This window comes from Mesoplodon bidens (genome assembly GCF_964165515.1).
Source record: "Mesoplodon bidens genome assembly, chromosome: 6".
NCBI lineage: Eukaryota > Metazoa > Chordata > Mammalia > Artiodactyla > Ziphiidae > Mesoplodon > Mesoplodon bidens.
The window spans coordinates 58,479,163-58,502,774 of NC_138162.1; the positions used below are offsets into that span (position 1 = coordinate 58,479,163).

Sequence of the window (23,612 nt, forward strand, 5' to 3'; positions counted from 1 at the left end):
ATGCACAAGGATGTTCTCTATAATGGAAAATTTTTAAATGATCTATAGGGAAATGGGTTAGTTATGATTCATCGACTTGATAGAACATTCTACAGTCATTATCATTATTAATGATAATGGTAATCATTTTAATGATAATTATGGAGATATATGGAAAATAGGGAAATGTTTACAATATTAAGTTAAAAAATACAAAGTTTATGTATACTGGTAAATATGTAAACATTGTGTGTGCATAACAGGAACAAATTAAAAAGTAAAATTTTTAAATGATAATAGCTGTTAGAAAGTCATGGGATAATTGGTGACTTTTTTCCTTTCAAATATTTTTATGATGTTTACAACAAAAAAATAGAAATTAAATACTCCCCAAACATATCATATTAAAACCTGTCTAGAAAGTGATGCAAGGATTCTTTTCATGCTTCCTCAACCCTTCTTTTCAGGGGATGAGTGGTGATTATGTCCATTTACATGGAAACTTGTTAAATTTTTTAAAAAGACAATAAAATAATATACATTTTATGATTCAATATAATATAACACATACACATCTAGAGGACATACACTGGAATATCTACTGAGGCTATCTCTAGGTGGTGAGATTACAGGGGATTCTTTCTTTTTCTTCATACCATTTTTGAACTTAGTGTTATACACACGTATTCATTTCTAATAACTTTTTAAAAAGAATTGTATAGGTAAACTATTACCAAACTAAAATACTTAAAAATAACATACTTTTGGTAACCAACTCCATAATTTCATCAGAAAAATAGGACAGCTTTCTCATATCATTGATTCTATATTCTGCTCTCTTGGCTAGACTCATCAACAATTATATCTCATGCTAGTAATCCAAAAATGATCAACTGAGAATCTACCTATCTATAGTATATGTACAAGCCCAGCACTTATACACTCAAATTGCTGACCAATGAATCCATATCAAGAAGGAAATGCCATTCATACTGACTTTCTTACAAGGATTTAAATATACTTTCCATGAATTAATACTTCTTATTGTAAACTTTAAAGCCTAATAGAAAAATTAAAGCTTAGAAAGTCACATTCCCCAGCAAGAGAATGAGAAGAAAAATAATCCTAAATGATTAGGTAGAAATACCTAAATGTTATCACCAAAAATAAATGATTATTTTTATTAAGTACTTTTAATACATTTTAAGTGTTTTGTTTAAAAAGTAGGTAAAATCTTGATGAAATCTGAATATGCTATGAGGTTGAGAAAAAACAAAGATCAGAAATCAGGAAAAAGAATAAATGTACAGAAAAGCAAAAATAAGAGTCAATATTTAGAGGCCCTTAAGATAAAAAATAATTCCATGATAGGCAGAATTAGATTATAAGCAAATTTTAAGCATAGCACAGCCAAGAAATGTCCACAGAATAGATTATGATGATGACAAGGGTTAAGGAATATTACATCTGCTAGAAGGTGGGGCTATTATTAGGGAAGAAGAGAAAATGTTATAGGGTATAGCAAAAATCCAGTTATATTCAAAACTATTAACTGCAGTCTTTTAAAATTGGAAGGAATTTTATCTGTTTGGCATGGTTTTAAAATGTAGGCCTGTATGAAGGAATGGATGCTATGAACATATGGTATGTTCTGTTGTATGAGTACTAAAGTGAGTATCTAGAACGAGAAAAGCCTTAAACATTTGAAGCAGATTAATATACTCACTCTCTCAAATCTGATTGGCTAAAACTGAGATCATGACATCCAATCTCAACCTGGCATATGTGTGAATCAGGGATAACTCATCACATTTTTCTTCCTCTTGTGAGTTACTAAATGGCACACAGAGGCAACAAAGCCATGAAGCCTAAAGTTTTCTCTCTTCTGCCTATGCCAAGAATGATTTTTATTCTCTCAAGCCATTTCTTCCTCTAAAGAGCTCACCAAAGTTGTCATCCTTCCTATCAGCAGCGCCACTGGGCTCTGATGAGTGACACCCAGACATTTAAACTCAAAAGCTGCTTCAGAAGGGAGTTATTAAAATTCAAATGAGCTGGGCATATTGAAGAAGAAAACACTCGTTTGCATGCACACCTCCGCATTTGGCCATCCCATTTAGACCCATAGAGCAGGGTTTGGTTTTGTTTTTGTAAATGGGCTTCCGAGGCGGAGGTCAGCCTCCCACGGCCTCCACTCCTCTGGGGTCATCATTAGTAATGGGTAAGGCTGAATGGATTTTCCTCTGAATCTAGTCAGTAAACCTGACAAGAAGGCAGCCCTCTCTCACAACCTGAGAATGCCAAAAATGTGACTGGTAATATGGCATTTTTTAAATACTTCATTTATTTGTCTTAAAATAGCTTTACTAGTAAGATTTTACATAATGTTTCTGATGTCAATTTCACCTGATTTTTCAGTTTTAGAACAGAATACTTCCCGTTGTACCATGACTGCATAATCATAAAAATGTTACATTTAACAGAATTTTCCACAAGATTCAGAGAAAATTCATTTCTGCTAAGAAATATGAATCTAGGGAGCCAAATGACATTTTAGTCACTAGGAAAGAAAAAGAGTATGTCTTTCATTTGGTCTTAAGAGTTTTATATTTCATGGAAATATCTCACATTATCATCATTTAAAAATTTTATAAGATACCAGTGAGCAAACTAACAAAAAATAGAGCAAAAATATATGTTCCTAGAATTATTCTAGCCATGGAAATTTTAGATGCTCCTTTAGTAAGAATTCAATTTCCTCCTAATGGCGACATCTCTGTACTTTAAAAAGACTTAATTTATGGTAATATAAACAATTAACTCCACATTATATATATGACATGTTCATATATAAACATATCTTGTACAACAATGACATAACCTTATACCAATTTTTACTGAGGATATGTAAAAGCAAATTATGCTAAGTCGCAACCCGAGGATAATATTATGCACAATTTCTAGAACTGCAGAAACTAAGGGAAATCATGTCCAACCTATGAAAGTAGTTTACAATCTGGAAGCTCCAAGGATTTCTGTACCCAGTGGAAACTTAGACAACGGACATGACTTTTAAGGTCCCTTCCAATGGTGAGATTTTATCCTTCCATGACCTTCATTAATCAATGACTTCAGATGTCTCCAGATGTCTTCATTTTAATTGGTTTAAAAACTTTTTTTCCCCTAAAACTGGGATGGTCTTGTTGTCATACAGGCACTGATTTTGCCCAGACTGACACAGCCAACCCAACGAAGAATGAAACTAGCACACATCAATGAAAGAATATTACATAAAACTGGTGCCTGAGCCATCACATGCTCATTTCGGATCCATTTTTTCCTCATAGCACGAAATGGTAGGTGTGTATCATTAAAAAGCATTTATTTACTAATTTATGTGGCATTATTTTGGCTCCAGTTAAAAACAAAAGGCACTCAATCTCTGTCTTTAGGTTGTGTGTGGCATCAACAAAGAATCACAAAGGGACAACTGGTGCAGAGAAAAAGAACACAAGGTAAAATTAAGAACTAGAGCCAGTGATTCCAACAGCACAAAGTGATCACACAAGGTTCAGGGAGAAGACTTACCTCCAAGTCTGGTCCTGGAATACAAACTGCACCCATGTGTGTTTTCTCTTTTTAGGTCACACTCACTTGAAATTGACAAGAAAAGTAATGTGGCTTATACTTGCGAAATGGCCAAAAGGAAGATTAAGATATTCATGTGTCCCCCAAGATCAGATATGGTAGTTCCAAGAGTACACACAGTGTGTGTGTTTATGTACCACTTGGTGTAGTTGGTCTCCTCGTCATCTCTACTGCAAAGATGATCTGACAGGAGAAATTATTCACCCCTTCAGATTTGTATTGTTTAATTCTACAGAAGCAAGCTGAGGGCACACAAACTCGACATGTAGACAGTATGACAGAGGTCAAGAAATGTGCTCACTTGCCTTTTTTTCCTCCTGTAATGAAGAAGCCAATGGCTGCTCTAATAAAACTGCTTTCAGGCAAATAGCTATAGTCGGTAGGAACTGTGGAGACAGAAAATGATCAAATTAACCAATGAACCTGGTGGGACTAATGAAGGAAAGATAATGATCTCATGCTGCCATATCAACCTAGAGACAAAGCAGAAGTGTTTATGTCATTAATCTCAGAACAATACTCTGTGGTTGCAACTAATTCTATTAGGTTAAGTGACTGGCCTTGAAGTCATCACTTAGGCTATGCAAGCAAACCTAAAATGGTTGTAAATCTAGAGGAGGCTGAAAAACTACAGAGGACAAAAATTGTACTGAAGTGGTTTAAAAAAACCCTTTTCCACTTTGGCACATCAATGAGCCACAATCCAGTGACCTCCTCTACGTGAGCAAGGAGTCTACTGGGCCTCTAGGATGAGACCACCATTCTCTGGGCTATTTCAGGGCACCCTGAGTCAGATATATGAACTATGGAAATTCATCAATCAGCATTAATATCAGCCAGTCTCTTACTTCATAAGCCAAGGACCTCTATGTGACCAACACGTGCAAATAACCAGATGTGCCTGCTGACCTGGAACAGTGAAGGAGTGACATTTATGCTCGTTGAGTCCTGGGAGTTTCCCAGATTCTTTTCCTCCCAGTTCCACATAATTGTTTCATGAAATGGTTTTTACTGGGATAGATGGCTCAACTTTTCCAGACACACAATCATGTTGCTCCAAAGAACCTGGGTGTAAGATGATTCACTATGACCTGCCTTCAGTATATGTGGGCCAGACCGTGTATTCCACAGTATAACAATTAAAAGCCTATGTGAAAAAGCAAAAGCCTGACATACACATGCTATTTTCCCAGGACCTTGTGAGAGCACTGCCCTTCAAAACTAGCAATACCAAGGGTTTCTAATATGACTACTTTTTTTTTTCTTTTTCCAGTTTTAATATGACAGCTTCTAGTTGTCTAAAGTTCATTATGTTGGGAATGCTATGGAACCATGTCCTATTTCTATAGCTGAGGAGTGACTGAAAATGAGGGAGACAGTAATTATAGTGGCCCATGGTAATGCTGTCTGTAGACTACCTGTCAGGGGATATGTGAAACTAGGTTTTAATGAGGAATCTTTGGTACCTAAACCTCCCTGGCATGAGTCCAACAGAGCCAGTGGTCAAAATTCTATAAAGCAAGGAGTAGCTATAGGTCCCAGTGCATTACAGTGATGCCTTCCCCAGAAGATCTCCAAGTACACACATAAGTTAAGCATGTGGGAATTGCAAATATTTGTATTGCTTTTATTAAAAAGCTGGAAATAGAAAAAGCCTTGTTACATTAAGACCTAGGATTTTAATTCCAAGGCCAAGGAGATATACATCTTTAAAAGTACTTACCCAATTATTTTCTCAAAACCAGGGGCCAAAAGAACTCCAGCCATATATGAAGTTTTTTAATGAAATATGAATATTATACAAACTATGATTACATCTAGTAAAATAAAAAGAACTCTGTTCCAAGCTTCAAGGGTCTGATTCCTAGTTTCTGGATTTCTCATTAAGCTTGTACCTAAGTCATGTAATCTTTCTGAGCCTCGGGTTCTCCATTTGTAAAATACAGGGTTAGACTCAATGTCTAAACCGATCTCCAAGGAAGGCAGAGAGAAAGAGTGAAAAAGCATGGGCTCTGGCGGCCGAGAGATCTTAGTTCAAACCGCAGGTTTACCATTTACTGCTATGTGACCCTGGGCAAGTCAGGAGACCTCTCCACAGTCCATTTTCCTCTGATGTAAAAGAGGGACAGTAATATCCACCACTGATATTACTGTGCTAGGGTAGCTGTGAAAATTAACTCTCTTAACAAAGCACATTGCCCCACGTCAGCAATCCCTCCTTCCAGCTCCAGTTTTCTATGACTCCAATCTTACCCGAGGTTCTACTTTGATTTGAGGACAGAGTAGACAGATGAAGATGTCCTAGAAGCCAGATTGCATTTGACTGAAGACCAATCACCCCAGACACACTGATGACCTATAAATGAAATGTAACAGTTCAATGATGGGGCAAGATCCAAATTCTATTCAACAGAAGGCCACTCACAGGAGGTCACTAATCTTTTATGAGGTGGTGGCTTGGCTGGTAATGAGATATACAAGATGCACTACCAACTGTCTAGTATACTAAACGTGGGACATAGAGGTGATCAACAAGTGTTGCTGAATGAATGAATGAATGAATCTATCAGTCATGATGGAAGGTACCAGTGGTTGTCTCAGTTTTCACTGAGTCAGACTGGTCTAAAGGAATTTTCAAAAAATGAGAAAAGAAAATCCAAAAAGTAAAAAGAGGTGATAGTTGCTTAAAACTAAAGTACCTTTAAAAGTAGAATGAGATACTATTTTGCTCTCTTCCTTGAATAATGCTCTATTACTGTTTTATCATTCATAATAAGATTTTTTAAATAATAGTTTTCATTTATAGATTTTTCCCCAAGTTACAGCAACTTATGTTTCAGGAGAATTTTTTTTGGAGAATATTCATATTCATACATGCAAAAGAGAGTTTCTTCTGTTCAGAAATTTGTTTGCTTTTAAAACCACGAATTCCTAAAACTTCTTCATGTGGTGAGTATTATAACCAGCTATATTTTGCAAGAATGAAAACAAGTATGCTAAGTGAAAACCTAGGATACTAAGTTCTACATATGATAAGAATACAACTATGCAGAGAAAAAAAGAATGCTTAAAAAGAAGTATGACCAAATATTAGTAGCAGCTGCTTCAGGTTGGAAGGAACATCAGTGATATTTTTTCAGCTTCTTTCATCCTGTACTTTTAAGTTTATTCAATGAACATCATGATTTTTTAAAAATAAAAATCTGAAAATATAAAATCATTTCTCAGCAGATGGACATGTTTATTCTTTAGCCAAGGAGAATGCTGACCATAATTTACCCAAATATTTTTACCAGTGACATCTGAACTAGTGCCTCTTGACCATTCTGCTTAGATATATGCCCTGCCCTTTGACTGTCTTCCACCTTTCCTTGTCTGGAGGGCCTGACTTTCTTTGCAAGGTCAGGTTTTAATTGTTAAGAGAAACCAGTGCCAACTTAACTCAAAAATGCCAGCTTTCTTTTTTTCCAGAGGTGGTGTGTGTTGATCAGCAAATTATGCAGGGCCATAAGCCATTCTCCAATGACCCTTGAACTCACCATGAATAACCAGAGATTTTCCCATTGTCTAAGTAAAACAGTTTATATCATGAAAAAGAAAAAAGACCACAAAGGGGAATATCTGTTTTCCCACTCAAGAGTCTGAAATTCCCCTTCTCACCTGGGTTAAAGTTCTAATGACTTCATTAAGTCTGCCTTGAAAATGAGAGGACTGGATGGCTTCCGACTTCAGCTGAAAGAAAAAGGAGAAATACCCATCCTGCATCCCCCCAGAAGTAAATAATGATATTCCCAGTGTATGAGTTATCATCATCTAAGCTGTGAAATAGTTTATCATTATATCCTTATATTTCAAAAACAAAAGCTGTGAGCTCCTTGAAGGCAGGGCCCATGCTTTATGAAATCACTGATTTCCTAGCACCAGTTCAGTGTGGCATGTAGCAGTCACGTAATAAACCTTTACTGTATGAACAAAGGAACACCTTAGAATTACTTGTAAATTTACATATACATATGTCCACTACACAAAACATTTTAAAGTGAAAGCATAATTACATAGATATAAACTTAAATATCACAGATGCAAAACGGAGTTTCTTATGAATGGCTTTTTAAATCTCTTAGGATTCAATCACTTTTCTCATTCAGAGAATTTTGTAGAAAGTATATAAGTTGACTAGGTTTAATTCCTACAAACCAAATAAAATAAGGAGCATATCTCTATAGAAAGAATTCTTGACCAAGAGCAATTTTCCATATATAAAGGCACCAGAAAGCCCAGTGTAAACAATACCATGATCATATATTGTCCTTTCCTTAGCATACTGAGATATTGGGTATTCTTTTCTTGCTGTGACTATGTACACATTTAGGTTTCTTCCCCCACCCATCCACCCGTTTTTTTTTTACCTGCATTACATCCCCTTCAGAGCCTACCAAGGCCACCATGCCATGAAGAGCTGCCAAACAAAGCATTGTGGAGGTGCCCTGAAAACAAAGCATCAGAATATGTCAAGAGGGAAACAGTCCTTGGGTTTGAAGTGGATAAAAATTATATCATAGAGAAACAACTGGCCAAAATGGTATTAAATTTGCAGCGTCAACACAACCTGTGTCACTGAACTGAGAATGGCAGCAGACTTGAATAAAGTAACAGGTTAAAGTTGTTAGATTCTAGGTGGTTTCTTGTCATTTTTTATTTTTCAAAACCACAGTGTTGTTTTAAAATTAACACACTGACAAAATAGCCAGTTAAGAAAAAAAAAACTATAATGGTTAACAGGATGTATCATTTATAAGGCATTAAAAATACATGTGTCTTGGGGGAGATTGGTTCAAGATGGCAGAGTAGAAGGAAGTGCGCTCACTCCCTCTTGTGAAAACACCAAAATCACAACTAACTGCTGAACAATCATTGACAGGAAGATATTGGAACTCACCAAAAAAAGATACCCCACATCCAAAGACAAAGGAGAAGTTGCAATGAGATGGTAGGAGGGGGGCAATCACAATAAAATCAGATCCTGTAACTGCTGGGTGGGTGACTCACAAGCTGGAGAACAATTATAACACAGCAGTCCACCCACTGGAGTGAAGTTTCTGAGCCCCACGTCAGGCTTCCCAAACTGGGGGTTGGGCAATGGGAGGAGAAATTCCCAGAGAATCAGACTTTGAAGGCTAGTGGGATTTCATTGCAGGACTTCGACAGGACTGGGGGAAACAAAGACTCCACTCTTGGAGGGCACACACAAAGTAGTGTGCGCATCAGGACCCAGGGAGAAGGAGCAGTGACCCCATAGGAGACTGAACCAGACCTAACAGCTAGTGTTGGAGAGTTTCCTGCAGAGGTGGGGGGTGGCTGTGGCTCACCATGGGGACAAGGACACTGGCAGCAGAAGTTCTGGGAAGTACTCCTTGGCGTGAGCCCTCCCAGAGTCCACCATTAGCCCCACCAAAGAGCCTGTAGCCTCCAGTGCTGGGTAACCTCAGGCCAAACAACCAACAGGGAGGGAACTCAGCCCCACCCATCAACAGTCAAGTGGATTAAAGTTTTACTGAGCTCTGCCACCAGAGCAACACCCAGCTCTACCCACCACCAGTCCCTACCATCAGGAAGCTTGCACAAGCCTCTTAGATAGCCTCATCCACCAGAGGGCAGACAGCAGAAGCAAGAAGAACTACAATCCTGCAGCCTGTGGAACAAAAACCACATTCACAGAATGATAGACAAAATAAAAAGGCAGAGGACTATGTACCAGATGAAGGAACAAGATAAAACCCCAGAAAAACAACTAAATGAAGTGGAGAACGGTAACCTTTCAGAAAAAGAATTCAGAATAATGATAGTGAAGATGATCCAGGACCTCGGAAAAAGAACAGAGGCAAAAATCGAGAACATGCAAGAAATGTTTAACAAAGGCCTAGGAGAATTAAAGAACAAACACCTAGAAGAATTAAAGAACAAGCAAACAGAGATGAACAATACAATAACTGAAATGAAAAATACACTAGAAGGAATCAAGAGCAGATTAACTGATGCAGAAGAACGGATAAGTGACCTGGAAGATAGATTGCTGGAATTCACTGCTGCTGGACAGAATAAAGAAGAGAGAATGAAGAAATGAAGAAAGCCTAAGAGACGTCTGGGCCAACATTAAATGCACCACCATTCGCATTACAGGGGTCCCAGAAGGAGAAGAGAGAGAGAAAGAACCCGAGAAAATACCTGAAGAGATTATAGCCAAAAACTTCCCTAACATGGGAAAGGAAGTAGACACCGAAGTCCAGGAAGCACAGAGAGTCCCAGGCAGGATAAACCCAAGGAGAAACATGCCGAGACACATAGTAATCAAATGGACTAAAGAAAAAGAAAAATTATTAAAAGTGACAAGGGAAAAATGACAAATAACGTACAAGGGAACCCCCAAGAGGTAAACAGCTGATTTCTCAGCAGAAACTCTACAAGCCAGAAGGGAGCGGCATGATATATTTAAAGTGATGAAAGGGAAGAAACTACAACCAAGATTACTATACCCAGCAAGGATCTCATTCAGATTCGACAGATAAATCAAAAGCTTTACAGACAAACAAAAGCTAAGAGAATTCAGCACCACCAAACCAGCTCTACAACAAATGCTAAAGGAACTTCTCTAACTTCTCTAAGCAGTGTTTCTTGGGAAATACAAGAGAAAAAAGGACCTACAAAGACAGACCCAAAACAATTAAGAAAATAGTAATAGGAACATACATATTGACAATTACCTTAAGTGTGAATGGATTAAATGCTCCAACCAAAAGATACAGCCTTGCTGAATGGATACAAAAACAAGACCCATATATATGCTGTCTACAAGAGACCCACTTCAGACCTAGGGACACATACATACTGAAAGTGAGGGGATGGAAAAAGATATTCCATGCAAATGGAAATCAAAAGAAAGCTGGAGTAGCAATACTTATATCAGAAAAAAATACTTTAAAATAAAGACTATTGCAAGAGACAAGGAAGGACACTACATACTGATCAAGGGATCGATCCAAGAAGAAGATATAACAATTATAAATATATATGCACCCAACATAGGACCACCTCAATAGATAAGGCAAATAAATGCTAACAGCCATAAAAGGAGAAATTGACAGTAACACAATAATAGAGGGGGACTTTGACACCTCACTTACACCAATGGACAGATCACCCAGACAGAAAATTAATAAGGAAACACAAGCTTTCAATGTCACAATAGACCAGATAGATTTAATCGGTATTTATAGGACATTCCATCCGAAAACAGCAGATTACACTTTCTTCTCAACTGCACACAGAACATTCTCCAGGAGAGATCACATCTTGGGTCACAAATCAAGCCTCAGTAAATTTAAGAAAACTGAAATCATATCAAGCATCTTTTCCAACCAAAACGCTGAGATTAGAAATAAATTACAGGGAAAAAACATAAAAAACACAAACACATGGAGGCTAAACAATACGTTACAAAATAACCAAGAGATCACTGAAGAAATCAAAGAGGAAATCAAAAATACCTAGAGACAAATGACAACAAAAACACGATAATCCAAAACCTATGGGATGCAGCAAAAGCAGTTCTAAGAGGGAAGTTTTTTGTTTTTTTTTTTGCGGTATGTGGGCCTCTCATTGTTGTGGTCTCTCCCGTTGCGAAGCACAGGCTCCGGACGCGCAGGCTCAGCAGCCATGGCTCACGGGCCCAGCCGCTCCGCGGCATGTGGGATCTTCCCGGACTGGGGCACGAACCCATGTCCCCTGCATCGGCAGGCGGACTCTCAACCACTGCGCCACCAGGGAAGCCCTAAGAGGGAAGTTTATAGCTATACAATCCTACCTCAAGAAACAAGAAACATCTCAAACGAACAGTCTAAACTTACACTTAAAGGAACTAGAGAAAGAGGAACAAACAAAACCCAAAGTTAGTAGAGGAAAGAAATCATAAAGATTAGATCAGAAATAACTGAAAAACAAATGAAGGAAACAATAGCAAAGATCAATAAAACTAAAAGCTGGTTCTTTGAGAAGATAAACAAAATTGATAAACCTTTAGCCAGACCCATCAAGAAAAAGAGGGAGAGGACTCAAATCAATAAAATCAGAAATGAAAAAGGAGAAGTTACAATGGACACCGCAGAAACACCAAGCATCATAAGAGACTACTACAAGCAACTCTATGCCAATAAAATGGACAACCTGGAAGAAATGGACAAATTCTAAGAAAGGTATAACCTTCCAAGACTGAACCAGGAAGAAATAGAAAATATGAACAGACCGATCACAAGGAATGAAATTGAAACTGTGATTAAAAATCTTCCAACAAACAAAAGTCCAGGACCAGATGACTTCACAGGTGAATTCTATCAAACATTTAGAGAAGAGCTAACACCCATCCTTCTCAAACGCTTCCAAAAAATTGCAGAGGAAGGAACACTACTAAACTCATTCTACGAGGCCACCATCACCCTATTACCAAAACCAGGCAAAGATACTACAAAAAAGGAAAATTACAGACCAATATGACTGATGAATATAGATGCAAAAATCCTCAAGAAAATACTAGCAAACAGAATCCAGCAGCACATTAAAAGGATCATACACCATGATCAAGTGGGATTTATCCCAAGGATGAAAGGATTCTTCAATGTACACAAATCAATCAATGTGATACACCATATTAACAAATGGAAGAAGAAAAACCATATATTTTTATGTTTTGCAAGTCCTAGCCATGGCAATCAGAGAAGAAAAAGAAATAAAAGGAATACAAATTGGAAAAGAAGAAGTAAAACTGTCACTCTTTTCAGATGACACAATACTATACACAGACAATCCTAAAGATGCCACCAAAAAACGAGAGCTAATCAATGAATTTGGTAAAGTTTCAGGATACAAAATTAATACACAGAAATCTCTTGCATTCCTATACACTAACAATGAAAGATCAGAAAGAGAAATTAAGGAAACAATCCCATTCACCACTGCAACAAAAAGAATAAAATACCTAGGAATAAACCTACCTACAGAGGTAAAAGACCTGTACTCAGAAAACTATAAGACACTGATGAAAGAAATCAAAGATGACACAAACAGATGGAGAGCTATACCATGTTCTTGGACTGGAAGAATCAATATTGTGAAAATGAGTATACTACCCAAAGCAATCTACAGATTCAATGTAATCCCTAACAAATTACCAAAGGCATTTTTTACAGAACTAGAACAAAAAATCTTAAAATTTGTATGGAGATACAAAACACCCCAAATAGCCAAAGCAGTCTTGAGGGAAAAAAACGGAGCTGGATGAATCAGACTCCGTGACCTCAGACTATACTAGAAAGCTACAGTAATCAAGACAATATGGCACTGGCACAAAAACAGAAATATAGATCAATGGAACAGGATAGAAAGACCAGATATAAACTCACACACCTATGGTCAAGTAATCTATGACAAAGGAGGCAAGGATATACATGGAGAAAAGACAGTCTCTTCAGTAAGTGGTGCTGGGAAAACTGGACAGGTACATGTAAAAGAATGAAATCAGAAAATTCCCTAACACCATACATAGAAATAAACTCAAAATTGATTAAGGACCTAAATATAAGACCGGACACTATAAACCTCTCAGAGGAAAACAGGAAGAACACTCTTTGACATAAATCACAGCAAGATCTTTTTTGACCCACCTCCTAGAGTAATAGAAATAAAAATGAAAATAAGCAAATGGGATCTAATGAAACTTAAAAGCTTTTGTACAGCAAAGGAAACTATAAACAAGACGAAAAGACACCCCTCAGAATGGGAGAAAATATTTGCAAATGAATCAACATACAAAGGATTAATCTCCTAAATATATAAAAAGCTCATGCAGCTCAATATTTAAAAAACAAACAACCCAATCAAAAAATAGGCAGAAAACTTGGGGCTTCCCTGGTGGCGCAGTGTGTTGGGAGTCCGCCTGCCGATGCAGGGGACGCGGGTTCGTGCCCCGGTCTGGGAGATCCCACATGCTGCAGAGCGGCTGGGCCCGTGAGCCATGGCTGCTGAGCCTGCGCGTCCGGAGCCTGTGCTCTGCAGGGGGAGAGGCCACAACAGTGAGAGGCCCACCTACCGAAAAAAAAAAAAAAAAAAAAATAGGCAGAAAACCTAAATAGACATTTCTCCAAAGAAGCCATACAGATGGCCAAGAGGCACATGAAAAGCTGCTCAACATCTCTAATTATTAGAGAAATGCAGATCAAAACTACAATGAGGTATCACCTCACACCAGTTAGAATGCGCATCATCAGAAAATCTACAAACAACAAATGCTGGAGAGGGTGTGGAGAAAAGGGAACCCTCTTGCACTGTTGGTGGGAATGTAAATGGATACAGCCACTATGGAGAACAATATGGAGGTTCCTTAAAAAACTAAAAATAGAATTACCATATGACCCAGCAATTCCACTACTGGGCATATACCAAGGGAAAACCATAATTCAAAAAGACACATGCACCCCAATGTTCACTGCAGCAGTATTTACAATAGCCAGGTCATGGAAGCAACCTAAATGCCCATCGACAGACGAATGGATAAAGAAGATATGGTACAGATATACAATGGAATATTACTGAACCATGAAAAGGAACAAAATTGGGTCATTTGTAGTGACGTGGATGGACCTAGAGACTGTCAAACAGAGTGAAGTAAGTCAGAAAGAGAAAAACAAATATTGTATATTAATGCATATATGCAGAATATAGAAAAATGGTACAGATGAACTGGTTTGCAGGGCAGAAATAGAGACACAGATGTAGAGAACAAATGTATGGACACCAAGGGCGGAAGCGGGTGGTAGTGGTGGAGGTGGGATGAATTGGGAGATTGTGATGGACATGTATACACTAATATGTATAAAATAGAAAACTAATAAGAACCTGCTGTATAAAAAATAATAATAAAATAAAATTAAAAAGGAAAAAAAGTACATGTGTCTCATTTGAAATTGCCTATTCTTTTATGGTTAAGCTATATATCTTGGCAGCACCTATAAATGGTCCAATAAAGTAGCTCTTTTTCCTTTATAAAAATATAAAATAACATGCAGGAGGTCCTTCTACCTCTGTTAGAACAATTCTGATCCAGGCAGGGAGCAGTTTGTTGCCCAAGTCTTCAGCTTTTCCATGTCCACACACAGACAAACCATGAACTATGTTTCCTAATGCCAGGGCAAAACCTGAAGTCTGTTAAAAATAAATTAAAAGATGAGGTAAGAAAAAAAGAAGAATGGCACAGAAAGGAATGTTCATATACAGCAAAACAAGCACATTTAAGGGCTCCCTTTCCTATAGACACATTCTGTTTCCATCTGAAAATCAGAGATTTGCAGATTTTTTAAATCTATACCGGTCTGCAACAGAAACTGTAGTCTAATTGTATGGAATTCGGCTTCAGTGAGTGGTTTATTTTAGGAAAAGAATACTGCACTACTGATTGACTTGGGTCAAACAATCCAAATTCTAAGAAGGGGGTTAGGGTGAAAACACCAAGGTAAATCACCCAAGCCCAGTCAACCCCCAAACAAGAGGAGAAAATATCCTATAATGAGCACAGCATATGCAAACTTCTATATTTTGGTGTTTGCAAAATCTATTCTTTTTTTTTCTAATTTTACATTAATTTTATCTTTTATTGAAGTATAGTTGATTCACAATGCAAAATCTATTCTGACTGTAAGTGAGCAGGCATTCAACCATAAAATAATAACAATACAATACAGCACAGGCTTAAAACCTGGACTGAATCCTGCAGTAACCCACTATGGCCAATATTAAGACTTTGGAGAAATCTAAAACACAAAGAGCTGAGCAAACAAAATACAAACAGGGAAATTCTAGAGGCTGTGTGATCAGAGGGAACATTTTTGTTTCAATTTTTTTTAATTATGGTAAAATACGCATAACATAAAATGTACCATCTTAACCATTTTTAAGTGTACAGTTCAGTGGTATGAAGTACATTCATAATACTGTGCAACCATCACTCCCATCCATCTTTAGAACTCCTTTCATCTTGCAAAACTGAAATTCTGTACCTATTAAACAATAATTCCCCATTCCCCCTCCCTCAGCCCCTGGCAACCACCATTCCACTCTCTGTCTCTATGCTTTTGACTGCTCTAAATACCTCATATAAACAGAATCATACAGTGTTTGTCTTTTTGTGATGGGCCTATTTCACTTAGCATAACGTCCTTGAGGCTATCCACGTCATAGTGTATGTCAGAATTTTATTCCTTTTGAAGGCTGACTAATATTACAGAGGGAATATTTTAAGGGTATTTCATTTAAATTGCAGGAATCTAAATTTTCCTATATATTTAGTCACGAGCAGAGTTTCTCTGCCTTGAACTTGCTGAGGCTTTACTTTATCAGGTTATTCCTATCGTTAGGAATTTTTGTTTCTAGCCTTACGTAACTCTTACATTCCCTAGCCACGTGTTTTAAGATTTTATAAATACAGAGCAATAGCTGGAGAGACAGTAAAGACTTTCGTACTCAGACTGAAAAAGAAAAAATGTCTATAGGGGATAAAGAGAGAAAAAGATGTCTGTGGATACTGGTTATAGCTGTGGACAAGACAAGAGTTAGAAGTTCCTCAGTTCCGGGCACAAAACATACCACATTATAGTCTAATTCAGAGTAAATTAGAATGAGGACTTAGCAGCAGCCTGAGACCCACTGAGAAATAACCAGAAATTCCAACCTGCTGGTTGTTCTCCACTAACAGTCGAAGCTTATTCATAATATCTTCAGCCTCCACAGCCTCAATAATTCCGGCACTGAATGCGGATGTACATACACAGCTGAGGGTATAGGCAAGGACCTGAGAAGAAAAGACAGCAGAAACATGTGTTTTCATGAGGGGAAATAAAAGAACACGGTTTAGTTGACACGAATATTTTGTCAAACTTATCCCTGGGATAAGGATTGGATTCATGTATACCCACTATAGACCGGGTATTGTTTTGCTGCCTAACTTATATTTCATAACAATATTATGAGATGGGGGTCATTATGGCTACTTTCTGGATAAAATCTTCGAGGCTCAATTACACATAGCTAGCAAGTGACAGAGGCGAGATTCAAACCTGGGTCTTTAGACGCTAAATCAAAAAGTTCCCTCAACAGTAGAAGTAGATTTTCATCACCAGTGGCTACTACTAATGGCCATGTGCTCTGATCCAAGGCCAAACTGTAGAGGAAATTCAAAGCAGTGAAACGCTGCTACATGAAGATTCCCTAGTAGAAGTAGTGGAGCATGACGAATGAGGAAGGTGGGTTTTAGAGTCGGATAAATTGTGTAAAATAGGGATAATACTACTCACTTCAGAGCACTGGTGTGATTTTAATAAGCAAATGAATAAATAAATAGATGAATAAATGAACAAATTATAAATTTTTTTAAATGTTGGGAGTAGAAACAATACTTGAGTGTATATCCCAAATTGACCACTGACTGGCTAAGTAACTTAAAGCAAGTCACTCCAACTATTTGAGCTTCCATTTTTCCAAATCAAGGTTATTCAGCCCTCCCTGCTACCTTGCATTTTCATGATGAACCCCTTCCTCACAAAGATGCTGTTAAGACAAAGTAGAAATGTTCAACTCCTCACACTGATTGATACAGCATGAAAAAAAGAGGCAGTTTCTAAGGTAGAAATTGGATAATAAAAATCAGAGGGGAGGAACAACCAAAATTGCTTGCTCGAGGCCTTCTAAATCAAACCATCAAGGCAGACAGATACATCAATTATAAAAACCTTGCTTTCATTTATTAATCAAATTGCTCCATGGTTGTAACATTTTCTCCTTCGGCAAAAAAAAAAAAAAATGTACTTTCCAACTGTGCTCTGCAGTGCTTTAAAAATGGAAATGTGGTGCATGTCTTAGAACAAAACTGCAACCCTCTGTGCCCCAAAGAAATTCACTGATTCAACAAGTCCTATTGCTGAAAGCAGAGGAGCTGAGCGGGGAAACACAGCAGCCATTATGTGCTCATCAATAGCTCGTGGGCAGGCCGGGGGAAAATGGGATCTGCTCTAATGAGAGGGAGAATCTAGCGAGGCCAAGAGGTCGGCCCAGGCTCCTCCCAGAGAGAAGAGCCCTGCAGCGGCGCGACTTCACCTGGGCTCACAGACACACAGGCCTCAGATGTCCTGCTCGACCCAGTCAACACACAGACCAGAGCCCAGGATCCCAATTCTGCATATTTTTGCACCATCACAGAAAAATCTTTTCATTAAGTGTGGTGAAGGGAATTTCCTCAATAATTTTTCATGCTTACTGACATTAAAAAAAATCAAATGCCTTTTCGATCCACAGTTTCTTAAGCTTATTCCTGGCCATTTCTTAAAGTTATGCTTGGATGGAGCCTAATTCTAAAAAAATCTCCATTTAACCTTCCTCCAGAAATTGCAGCTCTTCTTAGAAACTGCCTTCTAGTGATGCTGAGTTAGGTTTTTGTATTCACTAAAGGCTCTTATATGCCACACGTAAGTCTAAGTTGATTTAAATAGCTGCACTATTTGAAAACCTTATGATCTAATGTAAGTTGTTTGCCACTCAGATTTTCTCCTTAGCCCAGCTGAGATTGAGGAAGGATTTCATTTCAGAGTTACCAAAACAGGAGAAGTAGAAAATAAGCAGCAAGAGGAAAACAAAAGCCAGCAGAGGGAAGGAGACTGGAACGTTGGTCTCCTACCTCCTGAAAGGTTCTGCTCTGGCCCCCGCTGTCATCTAGGTACACGGAGAACTTCCGAAGCGAGGCTGCCACGTGAACTCGCGACTCTGTTCGGCTGCTGTGGCTCATGAGGGACAGGACAAGTCCAACTCCCAGTATACAGCCCGTGCTTGGATGCCAGAAAAAGATGAGGAGTGAAAATCGTAAGAAGTCCACGCCATTGCTCTTCACTTATCACGGGAGTTACCCGTGCTCTACAACCCGAGGTAAGATGGCTGGATTCTAATTCTGCTGCCTGGTGGTGTACAGGTGTATTCCATGACCAACCACCCCCTCCCAATCAAAATGTGTCCGTGGCCCATGCCAGTGGTATGTACCCAATGGAGAAAACAAATAAATACATGAAATAGTTTGACAAACTCTGTAAGAGAAGGAGGCATAAAAATTAGTCAAACCAGTTCTATCTCTGCACTTAGAGAAATGCTGTGGTCCTCTCTCCACTGACTGCCCCCCCCACAATCATGCTGAGTGCACTATGATTAACTGCATAAGGAGAGAAAAGCCTAAATTTCAGGATATGAGCTGAGGCCATCTGACTAATAACGGGGGGAGGAGGGGCAGATAAATTCAAGGCATAATTACGAGGTACTGCTAAGTGCTTCATGTTTCCTAGTCAACTTCAACAAGTGGAATTTGTGTCGCAAAGAAACTGTGTATTTGTCTGTGCACAATGACATTAATCCTCTTCTCCCCTCTGATCCCTCGGAGTACCACTGGGTCAGAAGAGAAAATGGACAAATGACAGGCTTGTCAAAAGTTACCCCATGTGACAATTCAATTGGAATCTTGGGCTTTGTGCCCCAGTTCTCCTGAAAGAATACATATCCATTTAAAGAAAAGAATTGTTCTCCCAGAAAACTTCTAGTTAGTGTGATAAGATAAATGTGGCTTGGGGGTAATTTTTTTACTCTTTTGAAAAAGTTTTTATCATCATTGTTGTTTTTCAAGTTGAGGAAATGCTGACGTTTTTCAGAAATCATCCTCACTCTGGTTTGGCTTGCCTCTCTTCCTGATATCTACTGCTTAAGAAGACATTCCAGGGCATTTCTCCAATAACATATTTCAATGCCCGTATGTTATGTCATTTTGCTCTTATATAGCATCTAGCGCTTTGGCTGGCGTCAAGACCTTCACATAGTTTCTTGGACATGTTAGTTACTTCCCCTGACACCTCTGTGCCAACGGAGCTTCCACATCCGATAAGAGATACCCAAGAGGATGGAGAGGCTACAGGATTTGCTCAAGGTCATGCAGAGAGTTTCCAGCAGAGCATGGATAGAAGACAGGGTTTTTTGATTTCCAGCCTTCTGTTCCAACTGCCAAACCCAGGCCCCTCCTGGCACCCTGTGTGATGCCATGATGGAATGATTATGAGAAGGCAACATGTCTCAGGTGTGTTTTCCTAGGTTCTATTGCACAACAATCTGGCATTAGAAAACCCTTTGTCAGGAAGCTACTGCAGCAATAATCCAAGTCAGGCAGAACTGCTGTTCCTGCTTACATGAACTTAACAACCAGCTCAACTAGCATAATGCATATTTCAATGAGTTAAATCAGCATCTAACATCTGAACACTGTGTGCTTTTGAGACAAATCACATTTCTGAAAGAGGAAAGGCTACTGCTGATTAGAATGGATTTAAAGTCTTTGTTTTCATTTAGACTCTAAAGGAAAGGTTTTTTTTGGCCATCTTTCTATATTGATGCATATGAAAACCTGAAATCAGACCAAAGATATAGTTAGACAAACATCATTTAATACTTTAAAATTTAACTTTTGCTCCCTCTTTAACTATGTAACTGCTATTTATGCTTAGGATTTCAAATGTTACTTCCTCAGGGATACCTGCCCCGGCCCAGCAGGGAACCTCCTTAGTATTTTCCCATAGTACCTTGTACTAATTTACTTCAGACAATTTTAATGATATACTCCGATGAAGATTATCTGGGAGCTGATTTGATTACTGACCATGTCCTTCACTAGCTTGCAAGCTCCATGAGGGTAGGTACCTTTTCTGTTTTTTCCTCACCACAGTATTTTTGGCACCTAGTAACACTGCTTGACAGGGAGAGGCATTCAACCAACATTTACTGAATGCTGAAGAACTGACCAAATTCTCTTTGGTTTCAAGAGAATCTAAAGTGGAGAGAAAATCTATAGGGGGGAACCCCCCCAAAAAAACCCCAAGGCTTGATTTTCATGTTCAGTTGGAGGCAAAATTTATGAGTGGTAAAATTCACTGAATGTATCATCCAAGATTCAATCAAGAAAACTCGATTTCTATTTTTTGCCAGACTAATTTAAGAAAGAGGTGTCAGGTTTATGAGGAAAAAAGATTCTTCTCAAAGCTCACTTAACTACTGGGGTTCATCTTTTTCAAATAATAGACAGGTCTTGCTTTTCTGGCTATTCTGGGCACACAAAAATCTCTATCCCCTGGACTGAAGCTCCTCTTCCACCATCTCAAGGCACATGGGCACAAAGGTCTAGAAAAAGACATCCCAGTTTCTAGTTTACATTTACCTAAAAAAATATCACAGCAGAATTATTCTTGGGCAAGGTTAACAGTCACTAACAATTCTATTCATTTGGTTATTAGCTGACTGTTATGATATACGAATATATAGTCTAACTAAGTACATATGGGTGCCAATAAAAATACGTTAGATTGTATGCATCTATTGACCATCTGAACTGTTTCTTTCTACTCTGTCTAATTCGTTCCAGCATGTACCAAGAAGGTAGTCCTAAAGCTTCATTCCTGATGTTTCCTTCTGACTTCCAAATCTTCTACATTTTTTTTTTTTTTTTTTTTTTTTTTGCGGTATACGGGCCTCCCACTGTCGTGGCCTCTCCCGCTGCGGAGCACAGGCTCCGGACGTGCAGGCCCAGCGGCCATGGCTCACGGGTCCAGCCGCTGAGCGGCATGTGGGATCCTCCCGGACCGGGGCACGAACCCGCGTCTCCTACATCGGCAGGCAGACTCTCAACCACTGCACCACCAGGGAAGCCCCCAAATCTTCTACATTTTAATGTGTGTATCTTTTGTCCTAAGTCTTAAAGATTCTTCTAGGTGCTTAGTTCAGCATTTCTACACATTTACCTCATTCTAGCTTCACTGTTCTACCAGCTCTAAAACCAAGATTAACTTGGGCAGAGATAGCTTTCACATCTTTCTGTCCATTGAAAACAAAAAGGACTTAAGTGTTGGTGTCCTGAACAGATGAAATAAACTGTGTTAGATATAAAATTGAGGTTTTGGAATTGCTAACACAACTCTCCTATAAGAATACTAACAAATGATAAAGAGGATGATATGCCCCCTTATGTCATTCCTTATTTGAATCTCTTATCCAAGTGTATTAAAATATCACTGGCAAAGGAAATTCTGAGGCTTAAAAGCTATGCTCATAATTCCTATATGTGTGTTGCTATATCAACTGGGACATGATATATTTTTCTAAAATTAACCAGAGATGAATCTTCAATTCCCTAGTTTATTGTAGGCTATTCTGCAGATTAAGTACTAGGTCATCTAATAATTAGTTCTAATAACAGTTAACATTTGCATAGTGCTTTGCCCTTTACAAAGTGCTATACAAATGTTATCATATTTGTAAAAGCTCAACAATAATTAACCGATACTCAGGTCGTTGATGGATAACATAACTAGTTATGGCTGTGAAGACTGAACTGGTGTAATAAGTACCACTAGATGGCAGCAAAATGTAAGTGATAGGACCCCAAACACCAGACCAGGTGCTCGGTTCTCTCAGCAGGGACACATCCGTTAAACCAAGGAAGCGTGGTAAATTTGCTCTGGGTGAATTCTATCACTCGAGGTAGCACGCTCCCAGATCTATTAACTACCTTTGGGTAACGCCTCCGATATTTCAGGTGAGAGAGGACTGTCCCGGACTCCTGCAAGCTCATTGGATGGGGGAATACTTTATGCTATGAACCAGGTCTGGGCCTAGTTAGAATCTCTCTTCTGCTTTCAATGATAGGCAACATCCACATGTCAGAAAAAGTAATCAGCACCACACTGTCAAGTGTCAAACTGCTTTCTTTCTACTGAAATGTGTTCTCTATGCTGTGCTAAGCAAGAGAAAGCAAGCTGGCTTTGAAGTCAGACTACCTAGGTTTCTCTCCTGGCTCTGCCACTTAGTGTGTGACCTTGAACCAGTCTCCTATTTTAGACTCACGTTCTTCATCTGTAAACTGAAGTGATGGTGACTCCTGCTTTAGTCTCAATATTTAGGTTGTAATCAGGGCTTAATTACATGAGAAGCGGATGTGAAAAGGCCTAGCAAAATATGGCACTGCTCAGTAAGTATTAGTGGAACCCAAAACCAATGAGGGAACTACCTAAGCGTGGACACCCACAAAGCATTAGAAATGACAAAATACTAAACTTCATTAACTAGGAAAAACACAGTTTGGAGAGAACAGAGGGAGGGTTTCTCGAAGGACCTGGGCTTTTAATTGGCGCTGAAAGGCAAGCAAGATTTTACTAAATGGACAGGAAATTTCTGATGACCCTATTCTACTTGAATCTGCAGGCTCAATCCCCTATGGAGGCCCACCTTTCCTTCTCCCAAACACATTTGTTTATTAAGAAGGTAAGAATCAAGAAAGAAGGTAAGAATGAAGAAACAAGAACCTTGTTAATATAAAAAGTTAATTTTAAAGTTACATATGCTTAGACATATGAAGGTTGTAAATGCATAAATGCCCATACTTTGGATCATTCAGTTATCTGCATGGCCCTCCCTTCACTCAAACCACCTTCCTGCAAACTCACGGAGCTGATAAGTGAGAGTCACTCCTGATTGTTCCAGCTGGCTGTAAGTGTGCAGCATGTTAATGACAATTTTCTCCCCAGCTTTATAATACCCTGAGCTACAGATATGTTGGACACCTTTGTGGGAAGGCAGGAGAAAGAAGGAAGAGGGGGAGAGGGGAGAGGGAAGGACAGAAACTTACCTTACTCCTTGGCTGTAAAAGGCAGCACCACCAACACATGAATTAGGCTCAAAAAACTCAACTCTTCACCGGCCCCCTGAACAGTTAAATGACCCTATCCCTTCCATTAATCGTTTTCTAAATTTAAGAGACTTGAATCATGCCACCGAACTCTCTTTGCCCATACTCAAAACCACACTCTTAACACGTC

At 38.6% G+C, this 23,612-nt stretch overlaps 1 protein-coding gene across 6 annotated transcripts in view; it reads right to left on the bottom strand.

Moving 5' to 3' along the window:
* Positions 1–23,612, bottom strand: part of FOCAD (focadhesin) — a 311,561-nt gene that overhangs the window by 38,065 nt on the left and 249,884 nt on the right. For all 6 annotated transcript variants that reach the window (XR_014016190.1, XM_081238309.1, XM_081238312.1 and 3 more), the window contains 7 exons: positions 18,398–18,545; positions 16,400–16,519; positions 14,755–14,877; positions 8,037–8,114; positions 7,288–7,359; positions 5,881–5,983; positions 3,933–4,013 (listed from right to left, as the gene is read on the bottom strand). Coding sequence is in view for 5 of the 6 variants with exons in the window: in XM_081238309.1 (XP_081094435.1) it covers positions 3,933–4,013; positions 5,881–5,983; positions 7,288–7,359; positions 8,037–8,114; positions 14,755–14,877; positions 16,400–16,519; positions 18,398–18,545 (725 nt within the window). In the remaining variant the exon portion in view is untranslated. The remainder of the gene's footprint in view (positions 1–3,932; positions 4,014–5,880; positions 5,984–7,287; positions 7,360–8,036; positions 8,115–14,754; positions 14,878–16,399; positions 16,520–18,397; positions 18,546–23,612) is intronic.